This window comes from Bos mutus, chromosome 2 (assembly GCF_027580195.1).
Source record: "Bos mutus isolate GX-2022 chromosome 2, NWIPB_WYAK_1.1, whole genome shotgun sequence".
NCBI classification, from domain to species: domain Eukaryota; kingdom Metazoa; phylum Chordata; class Mammalia; order Artiodactyla; family Bovidae; genus Bos; species Bos mutus.
This window is the reverse complement of record NC_091618.1, coordinates 14,119,223-14,132,453: the sequence shown is the minus strand read 5'-3', so window position 1 is coordinate 14,132,453 and position 13,231 is coordinate 14,119,223. Positions and strand designations below refer to the sequence as shown.

The 13,231-nt window shown below is 56.8% G+C and overlaps 1 protein-coding gene across 9 annotated transcripts in view; it reads left to right on the top strand.

Moving 5' to 3' along the window:
• Positions 1–13,231, top strand: part of ADGRB2 (adhesion G protein-coupled receptor B2) — a 37,127-nt gene that overhangs the window by 11,373 nt on the left and 12,523 nt on the right. For 7 of the 9 annotated variants that reach the window (XM_070384496.1, XM_070384503.1, XM_070384489.1 and 4 more), the window contains 10 exons: positions 8,190–8,273; positions 8,530–8,694; positions 9,881–10,045; positions 10,644–10,808; positions 10,891–11,058; positions 11,133–11,234; positions 11,409–11,515; positions 12,287–12,481; positions 12,658–12,726; positions 12,804–12,912. In XM_070384496.1, the coding sequence (XP_070240597.1) occupies positions 8,190–8,273; positions 8,530–8,694; positions 9,881–10,045; positions 10,644–10,808; positions 10,891–11,058; positions 11,133–11,234; positions 11,409–11,515; positions 12,287–12,481; positions 12,658–12,726; positions 12,804–12,912 (1,329 nt within the window). The remainder of the gene's footprint in view (positions 1–8,189; positions 8,274–8,529; positions 8,695–9,880; positions 10,046–10,643; positions 10,809–10,890; positions 11,059–11,132; positions 11,235–11,408; positions 11,516–12,286; positions 12,482–12,657; positions 12,727–12,803; positions 12,913–13,231) is intronic. The other 2 variants (XM_070384507.1, XM_070384509.1) reach the window with 2 other exon arrangements.

Here is a 13,231-nt window from a genome sequence, read left to right as displayed (position 1 = left end):
TGCCACCCGCTTTCTCTCTAGTTCTCTCACCCTTTCAACCCAGGCTCCTACTGGCCCTGGAACCCTCTGCTTTCTGGCTTCTCTGCCTTTGCTTGGGCTGTTTCCCTCACCTGGAATGCCCTTTACCCTGGGTTATCCTTTGCCCCATCCTTCCAAGCACAGCTCAAGCCCTGTCTCCTCCAGGAAGCTGCCCCTCACCTGCCTAACCCAGTCCTAGATTGGCTTTCTTCTCCACAGTCAGGCTCTGCTGTCTTCCTTTGACAAACCTGGTCTAGTGTCAGGAAGAGGGCCCTATCTGCCTTTTGGGGTGCAGACATGGAGGAGTCAGGGCCTCTCTCAGAGAGGGTAGGGAGGAGGCCTAGCACACGTGGTACATTTCCTGGAAAATCCTTCCAGCCAGATCTCTGCTGCTAGAAATCTGTGTGCTCCCTCGTAGGATGGGGAGTGGGACTCAGGCCCCCCACCCCCGCCCCAGACATCTCAGAGGGGACCGAGCCCCAGCCCATCCATCACACACATCTTTGAGTCTTCATCAGTATGGAGTTTGTGCCAGGCCTTGGAGTGGCTCTGAGTGAATGAGATCCAAGGTAGACTGGACACACCTGCCCTCTGGTGGGGGAGAGTGACCACTAGTTCAGTGGTGGTCCAGGCCACCGGCTGACGTTGCCAAGCCTTAGGTTCAACCCCTGACACCACCACTGACTAGCTGTGTGATCACGGGCATGTTTCCCCATCCCTGTATCATCACCTATAAACTGGGGAGAGTGGCGCTATTTTAAAGAGTGAAAGTGAAGTGAAGTCGCTCAGTCGTGTCCGACTCTTTGCGACCCCGCGGACTGACTACAGCCTACCAGGCTCCTCCGTCCATGGGATTTTCCAGGCAAGGATACTGGAGTAGGTTGCCATTTTCTTCTCCAGGGGATCTTCCCGACCCAGGGATTGAACCCGGGTCTCCTGCATTGTAGGCAGACACTTTACCGTCTGAGCTACCAGGGGATTAAGCAAGAGAATGTGGGTTAATGCTTAGCACAGTGCCTGGCGCATGGTAAACCCCTGATAAATAGGTGTGTGTTGTCAGAACTTAGTGCAATAGGTATAAATATATGTGCTGGGTGTCAAGGGAGGAGGAAGAGGGAGAATTAAACCACAAAGGGGTGGGAGGGCTGTCTAAAGAAGGTGATTCTGAGTTGGGTTTTGAGGAGTGAATAGGAATTCACTGGCCTGTGAATTTTTTTCTTTAAATCAAATGGCTTTTTAAATTTAATATAGTAAAAGTGGAAAAGAAGTATCACTTATCTGAAATAGGAGATAACCAAAGAAAATAAGAGATTCTAGCTTGACACTCATCCTTTCTCTTGATTTGTTAGAAAAAGAAACCATCAGATACTGGGGATGGTGGTAATGTCTCAGAGTGCACAGATACCTTCTTTCTCATACATTTGGAAGGATTAAAAGTGACATGGGTCATATAATTTATCATCTAAACCAGGACATTTTCGAGGTTATAAATGGGGGGAGGGGTATGGTCACTTCCATCAGGGCGGCAGGCCCAAACTGGACTCTCCCCAGCAGATTGGCAAATCATCACTCTGCAGGAAGGAGGCCTGGAAAGGGGCCCAGTGTTATTTCGTGACACGTTTATGCGCCTCCCCAAGTCATTGCCCCGTGCAAGGGGAAGGGCTTTCAAGGTAAAGGAAGCTGCCCTTGCTGGGGCATGGTGTGTGAACATACAGGGGACCGGGGGCTATAGTAGACCAGCCCTTACTAGATAGTAGCCCCAGTGGTGGGAGATGGGGGCCGAGGCTCTGACTGCTGCCCCCAAACACTGGGACCTCATCCTGTTGGTGGAGGGCCTTAAGGAAGCGAGAAGTTAGGCAGCGTGGGGGAAGAGGGATGACTCAGACGTAGTCCCTGCTCTCGGGGAGCTCCTGGCCACGTGGGGGATGTGGCGGAGACCCAGCTAGCTCTGTCGGGAGGCTGGGCAGGTAGGCCAACAGCCTGGGGAGGAAGTCGTTGGAGGGGAAACTGGGATTCTGGTGGGGTGTATGTACCCAGTTGCATTGTACTGCAGAGGTAAAGCCTGGAATTTATAAGAGCCACCTTCCTCTGACCTGGCCTTTCCCCCACACCCCCCAACCCCAGATCCTGATACACTGCTGAGATGGGGAGCCATGGAGGGGCATGACAGAACTGTGTTTCAGGGGGTCAGTTGGTGCCTTCTTGGGGCTCTAAGGCCAGTCTCAGGGAGGATGTAGAGAGCCCTGGGAAGGGAGGACTGCTTTGTAGATTACACTGCTGTCTCCCTGTGGAAGAGATGATTATCGTGGTTATTTTTAACACGTTCATGACAAAGGAGGCTGAGGGGGCTGCACTGTGTAGTTTGGGGGGCAGGGTCTGTGGAGCATGGAGCAGCAGGTGTGTGTAGTCCTTCTCAGATGGCAGAGCACCTGTGCTTACCCCGCCTGCCAGTACTTGGGGTGAAACTAGAGTGGCCCTGTGTGGCTGGGGTGGAGGAGCCCTCAGGAATATCTGGTGCTTGCTGGATGCCTGTCCTGTGTCTGGCAGTTCAGAGCTGGGCCATTTGTGCAAGAAGGTTGAGGGAGATTGAGATCCTCCATTAGGGCCCAGGAGAGAGAGGAGCCCAGGATACTCACAGATACAGCTGGGGAGAAGGGACCTACACGCCCAAACCTCTGTGTAGTCAGTCTAGGGAGGCTTCCTGGAGGAGGTGGCATTTGGAATCTAGAAACTTTTGACAGATTGAGGTAGAGGAAGGGCATTCCAAGAGGTAGGAACACCATTAACAGATGAGTGGAGGGAGGAACACATTTGCATGTTCAAGGGATACCAAGAAGAGGGTGGCAGCTCCTTTTCATTAAGAGCTTATTATGCTCCAGGTGGCCCATACCTCTCATCATTTAATTCTCACAATGAATTAGGAAGTGTCATCTCTATGTTCAGTTGGAAATTCAGAGAAGTGAGGCGACTTGCCCAAGGGCACACAGCAAGACTAGGCATGCTTGGGAATCAGACCTGCATCTGTCTGGCTCCCAAATCTGTGTCCTTCCCACTGGCCCACTTGGCCTCACAGTGAGTTTGGCTGCCTGGAGGGAGGGGAAAGCAGGCCCTGACAGGTCAGCAGGGCAGAGCATGCCAGGCTCAGAGGTTTGTGGTGGCTGTAGCAGTGCGAGGCACTGAAGTTTCCTCAGCAGGGGAGTGTGTGGCTGGGCTTCCAGAGGACTGCTTTGGAGGCCACAGAGGAGACTCAGAATTGATGCTTTTGATCTCTGGTGTTGGAGAAGACTCTTGAGAGTCCCTTGGACTGCGAGGACATCCAACCAGGCCATCCTAAAGGGGATCAGTCCTGAATATTCATTGGAAAGACTGATGCTGAAGCTGAAACTCCAATACTTTGGCCACCTGATGCCAAGAACTGACTCATTGGAAAAGACCCTGATGCTGGGAAAGATTGAAGGCAGAAGGAGAAAGTGATGACAGAGGATGAGATGGTTGGATGGCATCACTGACTCAATGGACATGAGTTTGAGCAAGCTCCAGGAGTTGGTGATGGACAGGGAGGCCTGGTGTGCTGCAGTCCATGGGGTCACAAAGAGTCGAACACGACTGAGCAACTGAACTGAACTGAACGGAGGAGACTCAGGCTCGCCTGGGGGACGGATGGGTCGATGAGCAAAGGAATGATTAGGAAGAGGTGTAGGAAAAACGAGAACGGAGGCAGTGGTGGGGTGAGGGAGTGAATGGGGTCCCATGGGAATTAGGAAAGGTGTCTCTGGGGAGGCCTGAGTTGAGCTGTATTTTGTCAGAGCCAGCCCAGTTCAGTGGAACGTGGCCGTGGGATGAGGCAGGCCAGAGTTCGAATCCCACACGGGCCTCTGCAGAATGAGACCTTGGAGCCTCATTAGTATCTCATTAGTAAAATGGGCAAACCCGCCCTAATGAGGATTAAATGAGCTGGTGCAGAGCACAGTGACTGGCACATAGCAGTAGTGGGGGAATTACCTACTGTGAGTTATTCAAAACCAAACAGGACAGTGAAGAGATTGTTCAGGATTGAGCTGGGAGGCGGGTCCCAGGTGGCAGTCGGGTGGGAAAGCTGATCAGTTGTAGGGCGAGGCACCCTAGCCCCTGGTCCAGTCAGCTCATGGCACTCACAGTTTGGGGGTGCTCACACCCCTCCCTGGACTGCTCTGTGTCCTCTTGGCCCCGGGTCCTCTCACACCCTGCCCTACCCTGGGCCCGGAGCCAGCTGGGACCTGCACGTGGCATATGTATAATAAACGTGTGTTTCAGTGGCTGACACCCCTGGTCTTATCTGCCTTCTTTCCTGGCAGGGAGAACTGGCTTTCTTCAGAGGGGGCTGCGGTAGGGATGGGGAGGGGAGGGCAGTCAGTGCAGGCCCCGCTCTGTGGCCTTAGGCTTGTCACTTACCCTCTCTGGCCCAACCCAGGAGGCTAGAAGAGGGGCTCAAGAGCTGGACCTGGGACATGTTCTGATTTTCAAATGGGGTGGATTGTAGAACCACCAACACCACCTCTGGTTATATGGTGAAGCTGGCCAGCAAATGGGCGGTAAGTGGTTAGTAGAGGACGCAGGCGCCACAGGAAGCAGTGTGAGCCCCTGACAAGTGAGGCAGGCTGGTCTATCATGTGGCTACATTTGATGGGCTTAGTGGATGCCAGGTCAGGGATGGGAGGGGTGCCACGTGCAACAGTAATGGCCAAGGCGCTAAAAATAAGCTGGATGAGAGGACTCTCAGCTGGGTTCACAACCAGTCAAATGGCATTTCCAGAATATTTATTAACAAATGGATGTCAGGCTTGGGGGTGGTCTTGGTGGTGGACTGCAGGGCAGAGTTGATGCTCAAGATGGATGAGAGGACTCTCAGCTGGGTTCACAACTGGTCAAATGGCATTTCCAGAATAATTATTAACAAATGGATGTCAGGCTGGGGGGTGGTCTTGGTGGTGGGCTGCAGGGCAGAGCTGATACTCAAGATTACAAATGACCATTTCCAATGACCCCCATGGGGTGGGAGGATCTAGGAGCAGTGTGTCCATTGGTGTTTACTGCTGTTTCTCTGGGCTGGATTCTGTGCTCATGTTCACTGGTGGTCAGGGAGATGGCTCACCCAGCCTTCCTTCAAAGGACTCATGGGTCGGGGGAAATTCAGTTACCAGATGGAATCATCTGTGATGACAGCTCATGTATAAGATGGGGCAGCCAACTCTGCTAGGGGAGCGAGGAATATGACTTCAAAAACAGGAGGTCATTTGAGCTGGGTTTTGAAGGTCAAGTAGGAGTTTTCCAGTTGAAGAAGATGGGAAACAAACAGGTTTGAGAGGACATGATGATCTTATTTTGGACATATTGAGTTTGGGGGCCCCCCGTCAGGGGACCTGTTCAGGAGGCAGGAAGCTATACAGGAGTGACGCACAGAAGGCTTCACTCTGTCTTCGGGGAGACAGTGATGTGGGAGCAGCCATCTTGAGGGGGTTATTGAAGCCTGGGGGAGCAGGGAAACAGGACAAAGTATGGACTCCTGATGTGGGAAGCAGCAGGAAGACCAACCCGGTCAAGGAGGCAGGGCAGGGTGAGGAGAAAGCCGGATGAGTCGGGGAGGGAGTGTTTCCCAGCTGGAGAGTCTGCGGGGCCAAATGTTGCCGAGGAGTCACGTGAGATGAGGCCTGCAAAGTGTCCATAGGATTTAGCAACAAGGAGGGCACTGATGACTCTGTCAAGAACAGTTTCAGCAGAAGGATGTGGTCCAAAGTCAGATTGCAGCAGATTTAAGGTGACATTTGAGGCAGGATGCGCGTGGCAGGTGAGAAACTGGAGTGCCAGTTGCAGATCACTCACTGACGGTGATAAGAAGCTGAGGGCAGTAGCCAGAGAAGGCTGGAGGGTCAAAGGAGGGCTGCCCTCAGAACGGAAGGGGCGTAGATCTGCTCCCTGGCTGCCACGAGGAGAATGCTGACGAGATGCTGATGAGAGAGAAGGCAGGCGGGAGGAATGAGAGACAGCACGGGGATGGGGTCTGGCCTCTGAGAGGACAAGGACTGCAGGAAAGTTGGGAGTTGGAGGGGGATGGTAAGAAGTCAGGATGTGCGTGTGTTGGTTGGGGGGCTTCCATGTCAAAGTTTCTGCAGTTTCTCATAAAGCAGCTTGTTGCAGAGGGAGTAGGCGGAGGTGGGCTTGAGGAGAGAGGTCGAGGTCTGGCACAGCTGCCGAGGTGGGGGACAGGGGAGGCAGGGAGCCCCGCATGCCCAGTGGATGTGCGGCCCTGAATCTGTCGTGGTGCCAGTTGGCACAACTGTGGATTTCTTCAGCAGCCTGGGGGTGGGTGTGGAGAAGGCGGTTTGTCACAGGCTCCAGGGCCTGGGAATGGCTGAGCGGGTGTGGTGGAAGGGCTGGATGAGGGGATTCAAGAACTTGCCAGACATGGCTCCAGCATCTTCACGGTGGCCTCGACAGAGACAGGACCCAAAGCGAGGCCAGGAGGGATGGCAGATGCTGTTCAAAGGGAGGAGGCCCAGGGGCCTGAGAGGTTGGTGAGGGGAGATGGTGAAAATAAGCCAGATAGTAGTGCCTTCTGAGGATTCTCCACATCCAAGCAGGGTGCTGAGGGCTTCATGGCCTCCGGTCGGGAAGTCCTCAATTCAGCCCTCGAGGTAGGGGGTATACTGAATATTGTTCTCCAGAAGTCAAAAAACAAGATCAGAGAGCCAAAGACACTTGCCCAAGGTCATGCAGCTGGTCAGTGTCCACACCCAAGGTAGGACCAGAGTTGCCTGACTCTGAAGCTGTCCTGGGGACAGAGGGCCCACAGGTTTCTGAGATGGTGGAGAAGTTTGAAGGATGAGGAAGATCAGTTGCTAGGCCTGGTGGCTGAATCGGAGGGAAGGGTCCAGGAGTGGATGAGACCAGAGGCTGGGCTGAGTGGCAGCTGAGGGCTCCTTGGACCTGCAGGTTTGCTCAGAGTGGCCACTTTCATACCTGGTCAGGAAGAGCTTTCTCTTAGGCTTGGCGGCAGAGGGCAGGAAGAGTATACAAACTTCGTGAATTCCTTCCAACATGGAGTGCCTGTGCTGTACTGACCTGGTGTTCAGAAATAGGAGAGGGCCTGGGGGTGGGGGAGAAGAGTACCTTCTAGTTTGGGGACGGCGTGGGCTGAGCCCTGTCCCAGAATTATGTTTGGGTCCCACCTGCCCCAGCAGCCTCTACATGGGCTGGGTCTTTCTCCCCTGTATTCATGTCTGCCGCATGCCCGCTACCCAGCCTGAGGGAGGGGGCCTGATGAGCTCATGTCTGAGCAGGAGGGCCTGGCTTTGGAGAAAGGGAGCTCCCAGCCTCTCCTCCAGGGTTGGCGGTGCTTCCCAGGCCTAGACCAGACACATAAATCAGGGCAACCCAGAGCCCAGTGAGGCGGGGCCGGAGAGCAGCCGCAGACCCCAGAGCGCCCGCTGCTCTCTGGCCACAGAGCGGTGGGGCGTCGGGTCTGCTGGATGGAGGCACCTGCCCTAGGCCCTTAGGTCTTGGAGGAGCGGCATTCTGACCTGTGTCTCCAGGTCACAGTCCAGTGCTGCTTGGGCCCCAGGCCCAGCCCCTGACTTGGCAGGAATCATGTCCCACAGGCAGGACTGAGGGGTGGTCATGGCTGCTCACCTTGGCTGTTTGTCCGCCTTCGGGTCAGCCCTTCGGGTCAGGGGCAAGAGGCTGGACTTCCAGCTTACCAAGCTGTGTCATCTTGGATGAGACACTTCCCTTCTCTCCGGTCCTCAGTTTTCTCATCTTTAAACTGCGGCGATGGTCGCTACATCCCAGGCGAGGAGGGTTTAAGGAGATAGGTAAGGACAGCACTTGGCAGAGAAGCCTCCCAGAGCTCATTAATATGAGCGGCCACTCCCCTGCAGTCTCCCCTAGTCTGGCTGAGGCAAGAGGCAGATAGTTGTGAGGCTATGCGTGAACCCGGTGTGGCCTTCTGAGCCTCAGCTTCCTTATCTGTAAAATGGTGGTGGTGGTGGGGCAGGGGGCAGGACGTGATGCTCTCTCAGCGTCACCTGCAGCTGGTGCCAGACCCTCCAGCTGAGGGCAAGCAGACCCGCTCTGTGCCACTCTGGCAGGACGGAGCTGGCCTCTGCTGAGCCCCTGCCACCACCTCCGTGTTCCAGGTGAGGAGCCGGAAGAGGAACCGAAGGTGAAAACCCAGTGGCCAAGGTCTGCAGATGAGCCTGGGCTGTACATGGCACAGACAGGTAACTCGGGCCCACCTCCCTTCCTCTGTGGCGGGGGCCCGACTGTGTGGCGTCTGGTGGCATGTCTGCTTGGTGTGTGCCCGTCTGTGTCTGTGTCCTGGCGCTCAAGTCGTGTCTGTCTGCCATGTGACGCCTGTTGGGGCAGGGCGGGGTCGCCTCTTGAAGAGCCTGTCGCTCCGGGGTCAGGGTAAGAGGATTCGTAGGAGACAGTGCTTGGGAGATACCCCCTGCCGCCGACGCTGTCCCTCTCTCGTAGGCGACCCGGCAGCTGAGGAGTGGTCCCCGTGGAGCGTGTGTTCCCTGACGTGTGGGCAGGGCCTGCAGGTGCGGACCCGCTCCTGCGTGTCCTCCCCCTATGGGACCCTGTGCAGCGGGCCCCTGCGGGAGACCCGGCCCTGCAACAATTCAGCCACCTGCCCAGGTATGCCCATCCTCCCCGCCTGGTCTGCCTGCAGGGTCAGGTCCTGCCTGGGACTTGGGCAAGTTCATCTTCCAAAGATGGTTGGTTGCCTCCTCCTTACATTCAGCAAAGTTGACTGTCTGCCCCTGCCAGCCCACCACCATCCGTGCCCAGCCCCCACCCAGGGCATTGGGGACACAGATGAATCAGACCAGGGCCTGCAGTAGCGGGCTTGGTTCTGGGCACGTCACTCCCCTGATACCTGCATCCTGGTAATCAAGGCGTGTCTTGTTCCCCTTACTGTCCTCCCTGTTCCCTGTGCTCTGGCCACACTGGCACCTCTTGCACTTTTCCCACCTCCCTGCACTGGCTTATTCTCCTCCTATCCCCTCCACCTCCCCCTGGGCTATTAAAATTCAGCCTGTCCTTCAAGATCTGGGAGAAATGCCACTTTAAAAAATAAAAAGAAAAAGAAACTTTCTCTGACCATCCCCTCCCTCCTCTGACTGCCTGTCCTACTCCCCAGGGAGTCCCCTCTAGACCCTAAAGCCTTCCTTGGTTCAGCATGGAGTTGTTGGGAATGCGCATGCGCCTGAGGGGCCTGGCGGCTTTAGCGGGTCCTGCCCCTTGTGCCTGAGGGAGTGAAGTGGTGCCTAGGCCAGACCGACTCTTGGCTGGGAACTTAGAGTAGGGCTACCCGGGGGAAGGGGGTGTTGGCAACTGGGGGTGTGCAGGAGCTTGCAAAGGGCTGGGGCAAAGCTGTGTTCTGATGTGAGCTCTTTGTGTCAGTGTCCATGTGGAGGGTCATGTCTATTTGTGTGTCCACGTGCTTGGGATCGGGAGGGGCATTCTCTTGCCCCTGCCAGCCTTGTTGGATTCTCGCTCTGGGTCTGGGGTGGGGAGGGGTAGGGATGGGGTAAGGCGGGGTAGATCTTGAGCCCTTTCCTGGGCTTTCCTGTGCCCCCTGGCTCCCCTCCTGGGTTGATTCTAGTCTCCCAGGTCGGGTGTCCACAGGCAGTGTGGCCTGTGTGAGTTGGGACTAGAAGTCTGTGTCTTCTACAATCACCCTCAAAGGGCAGTGTCCTGAGGCCCAGGACAGAGCCAATGAGGAGCCGGGGCAGAGCCGCCGGAGCTCCTGATTGGTGGGCGGATGGCAGTGGGCGGGGCCAAGGTGCCGCCCAGCCACCGGCCACATGCTTCCTTGCAGTGCACGGCGTGTGGGAGGAGTGGGGGTCCTGGAGCCTGTGCTCCCGCAGCTGCGGGCGGGGGTCCCGGAGCCGGATGCGGACCTGCGTGCCCCCCCAGCACGGCGGCAAGGCCTGCGAGGGTCCCGAGCTGCAGACTAAGCTCTGCAGTATGGCCGCCTGCCCGGGTCAGTAGCACCCGTGGGCTTCCAGGCGGGCATTGCCCAGCCAGGGTGGGGGGTCGGGAAAGGGGAGGAAGTCAGGTCCAGTACCCTGCCCCTGGGGGACCCCAGGAACTTTGACCAAGCATGGGGAGACTGGCAAAGTCTACCTGCCAGTGTGGAAAGTGACCTGGCCCAGCACGTACTTGGAGTTGGCACCCAGAGACCCCCATCCAAGGGGGCTGCTTGCCCGTGCCCCTTCCCCCGAGCTATGCCTTGTCGTTCACAGCAGTTTGGAGCTCATGGCCAGCTGGACTCTGAGAGGACCCAAAGCTGGGCTTATATGTGGGCAAAGATCAGAAGGTGGCCCAGGGCCCATTTCCCTAGCCAGAAGAGAGTGTGCGTGCCTCAGTGCCGAGTGGAGAGGGTCCTGTGTTCCTGGAGCTGGTGGCAGGCAGGCCCAGGCCCAGGCACCACCAGCTCCCTCTAGCCCCCCTTCATCCACCCCTCTCCAGTGGGTCTGGCCTCGTTCAAATCTGAATGCCATCTCCCTGCAGGGCTTTATCCCAACCCATCCCCACACCCCTTGCTCAACAGCCACCCCTGCTTGTGTCTCCCCATGCAGTGGAAGGCCAGTGGCTAGAATGGGGTCCCTGGGGCCCATGTTCCACGTCTTGTGCCAACGGGACCCAGCAGCGCAGCCGGAAGTGCAGCGTGGCAGGCCCAGCCTGGGCCACGTGTGCCGGGGCCCTCACTGACACCCGGGAGTGCGGCAACCTTGAGTGCCCGGGTGAGTGTGCAGTGCAGAGGCAGCAGGTGGCGGCCCTGGACCAGGGGGCACCTGGGGCCACTCACGCCCCCCGTCTCTGCAGCCACAGATGGCAAGTGGGGGCCATGGAATGCGTGGAGCCTGTGTTCCAAGACATGTGACACAGGCTGGCAGCGCCGTTTCCGCATGTGCCAGGCCACAGGCGCTCAGGGCTACCCCTGCGAGGGCACTGGCGAGGAGGTGAAGCCCTGCAGCGAGAAGAGGTGTCCAGGTATTGCCCACCGGACCCTGGGGCTTGGGGGGAAAGTGCCTGGGCCTGGCTGAGCCCTGCCGCTGTACCCACAGCCTTCCATGAGATGTGCAGGGACGAGTACGTGATGCTGATGACATGGAAGAAGGCGGCTGCTGGCGAGATCATCTACAACAAGTGCCCCCCCAATGCCTCAGGTCAGGGGCAGGTGGCTCTCCCTGCAGGCCCCCCACTCCCCCTCCGCTGACATCCACCATCCCTGCTATTCCCTTCCAAGCCTCCGGCCTCTGTGAGCCTCCATCCTGAGGTGTGGAAGGAAGTGGGTGAGAGCTGAGCCCTCACATCCAGCCCTCTGTCCTGTCCCCCTGCAGGGTCTGCCAGCCGCCGCTGTCTGCTCAGTGCCCAGGGTGTGGCCTACTGGGGGCTGCCCAGCTTTGCCCGCTGCATCTCCCACGAGTACCGCTACTTGTATCTGTCAGTGAGTGCACCCTGCTGGGCTGGGGCGACATAGGGTCTATCCCAGGCTCTGGTGGGAGGTGGAGGGAGCTTGATTCTTGCTCATGCCCATGTGCCTTGGGCTATAGATGCGTGCCCACTTCTGCCAGCTCTGCCTGTCCTTGTCTGGCAAACTCCTATTCATCCCTCAATACCGGACTCTCTTCCCTTAGCCTTACTGCCTATGTCTCTGCACCTACAGCCCCCTGAGCTTCTGCCTCATTAGGTGTTGCGAGCTCATCACAGTGTCTGTGTCCTGTGAGTCTGTGAGCTCCTTGAGGACAGGAACAAAGTTGAAATTATTTTTATGTCCCCAGTGCCCAACCCAGGGCTCCCCATGGGGTAAAAATGGTGTTCGCGAACATGGCCTGTGTGTACTTGTCTGACTGGAACTGGTATTGTGTTTGTGCTTGGAACTTGTGTTTAAGAAGGGAGAGAGCACAGCGCACTTCAGCATGGGTGGACTCCTTTCCACTGGGGAGGTCCCTGGACTGTGTTTATCATCTTTTATATGTGCATCTGAGCTCCTTCCTTCTCTTGCTACTTCTATTTCAGTCTTTTTTTAAGTGTCTTTAGGGATACTCTCTCTCTGTATGTCTCTTCCTTAGATTCTCTCTCCCTGCAGTTCCTTTGAGCATCTCTATCTGACCTTCTCCCTCTGGATGCACATGGTGGCTGAACTGGAGTGGGACGGGCCAGGGGCTCGTCCCGGCTCTTGACGCTTCTGTTACAGTGGTCCCCCTGTCACCTGCAGCTTCGGGAGCACCTGGCCAAGGGGCAGCGCATGCTGGCGGGCGAGGGCATGTCTCAGGTGGTGCGCAGCCTGCAGGAGCTCCTGGCCCGGCGCACTTACTACAGCGGGGACCTGCTTTTCTCCGTGGACATTCTGAGGAACGTCACCGACACCTTCAAGAGAGCCACCTACGTGCCCTCGGCTGATGACGTGCAGGTATCACTGCTCTGTCAAGAGGAAGGGGGGCTGAAGGTTCAGAAGCCCTCTTTTGGAAGTGGGGGAGGCCAAGCCCCTGTAGCTGAGTCTGCAGGGGGTGTGGCAGGTGTGGCTGTGGCGGGGAAGCTACTGTCCCTGGGGTGGTGACCTCCTGACCCCCACTGCTGTCTCCCCAGCGCTTCTTCCAGGTGGTGAGCTTCATGGTAGATGCAGAGAACAAGGACAAGTGGGATGACGCTCAGCAGGTGAGGGGCTGGGCTACCAGGCTTCTTCCCCCGTGGCTCACTCCCACCTCGGCCCCTTACACCCTTTCTGTCCCCAGGTGTCCCCAGGCTCTGTGCACCTGCTCCGGGTGGTGGAAGACTTCATTCACCTGGTGGGCGATGCTCTCAAGGCCTTCCAGAGCTCTCTGATTGTCACAGATAACCTGGGTACAAAGAGGCAGGCCGGGGAGGGGCTGCTGGACGGGGCCAAATGCAGGATGCCATAGGGGAGGGGATGGTTTCCGAGGGCTCTTCCTGTTTTACTCTCCTGTTCTCCGGTCCTGTCCTCCCTCATTTAACTCCTTAATTTTTTGTCTCTCCATATTTTCTTCCCATTCCCCCATTTCTTTGTTGTTTCTCTATGTGTCCGCCCCACCTCTGTGTCTGTACCAACCTTGATGTCTCCATCTGCCTTCCTGCTCTGTCTCCCCCACGTCTGTCTCTTCCCCATGACGGTTCTCTCCGTCTCTTATCTCTCTCGGTCCAT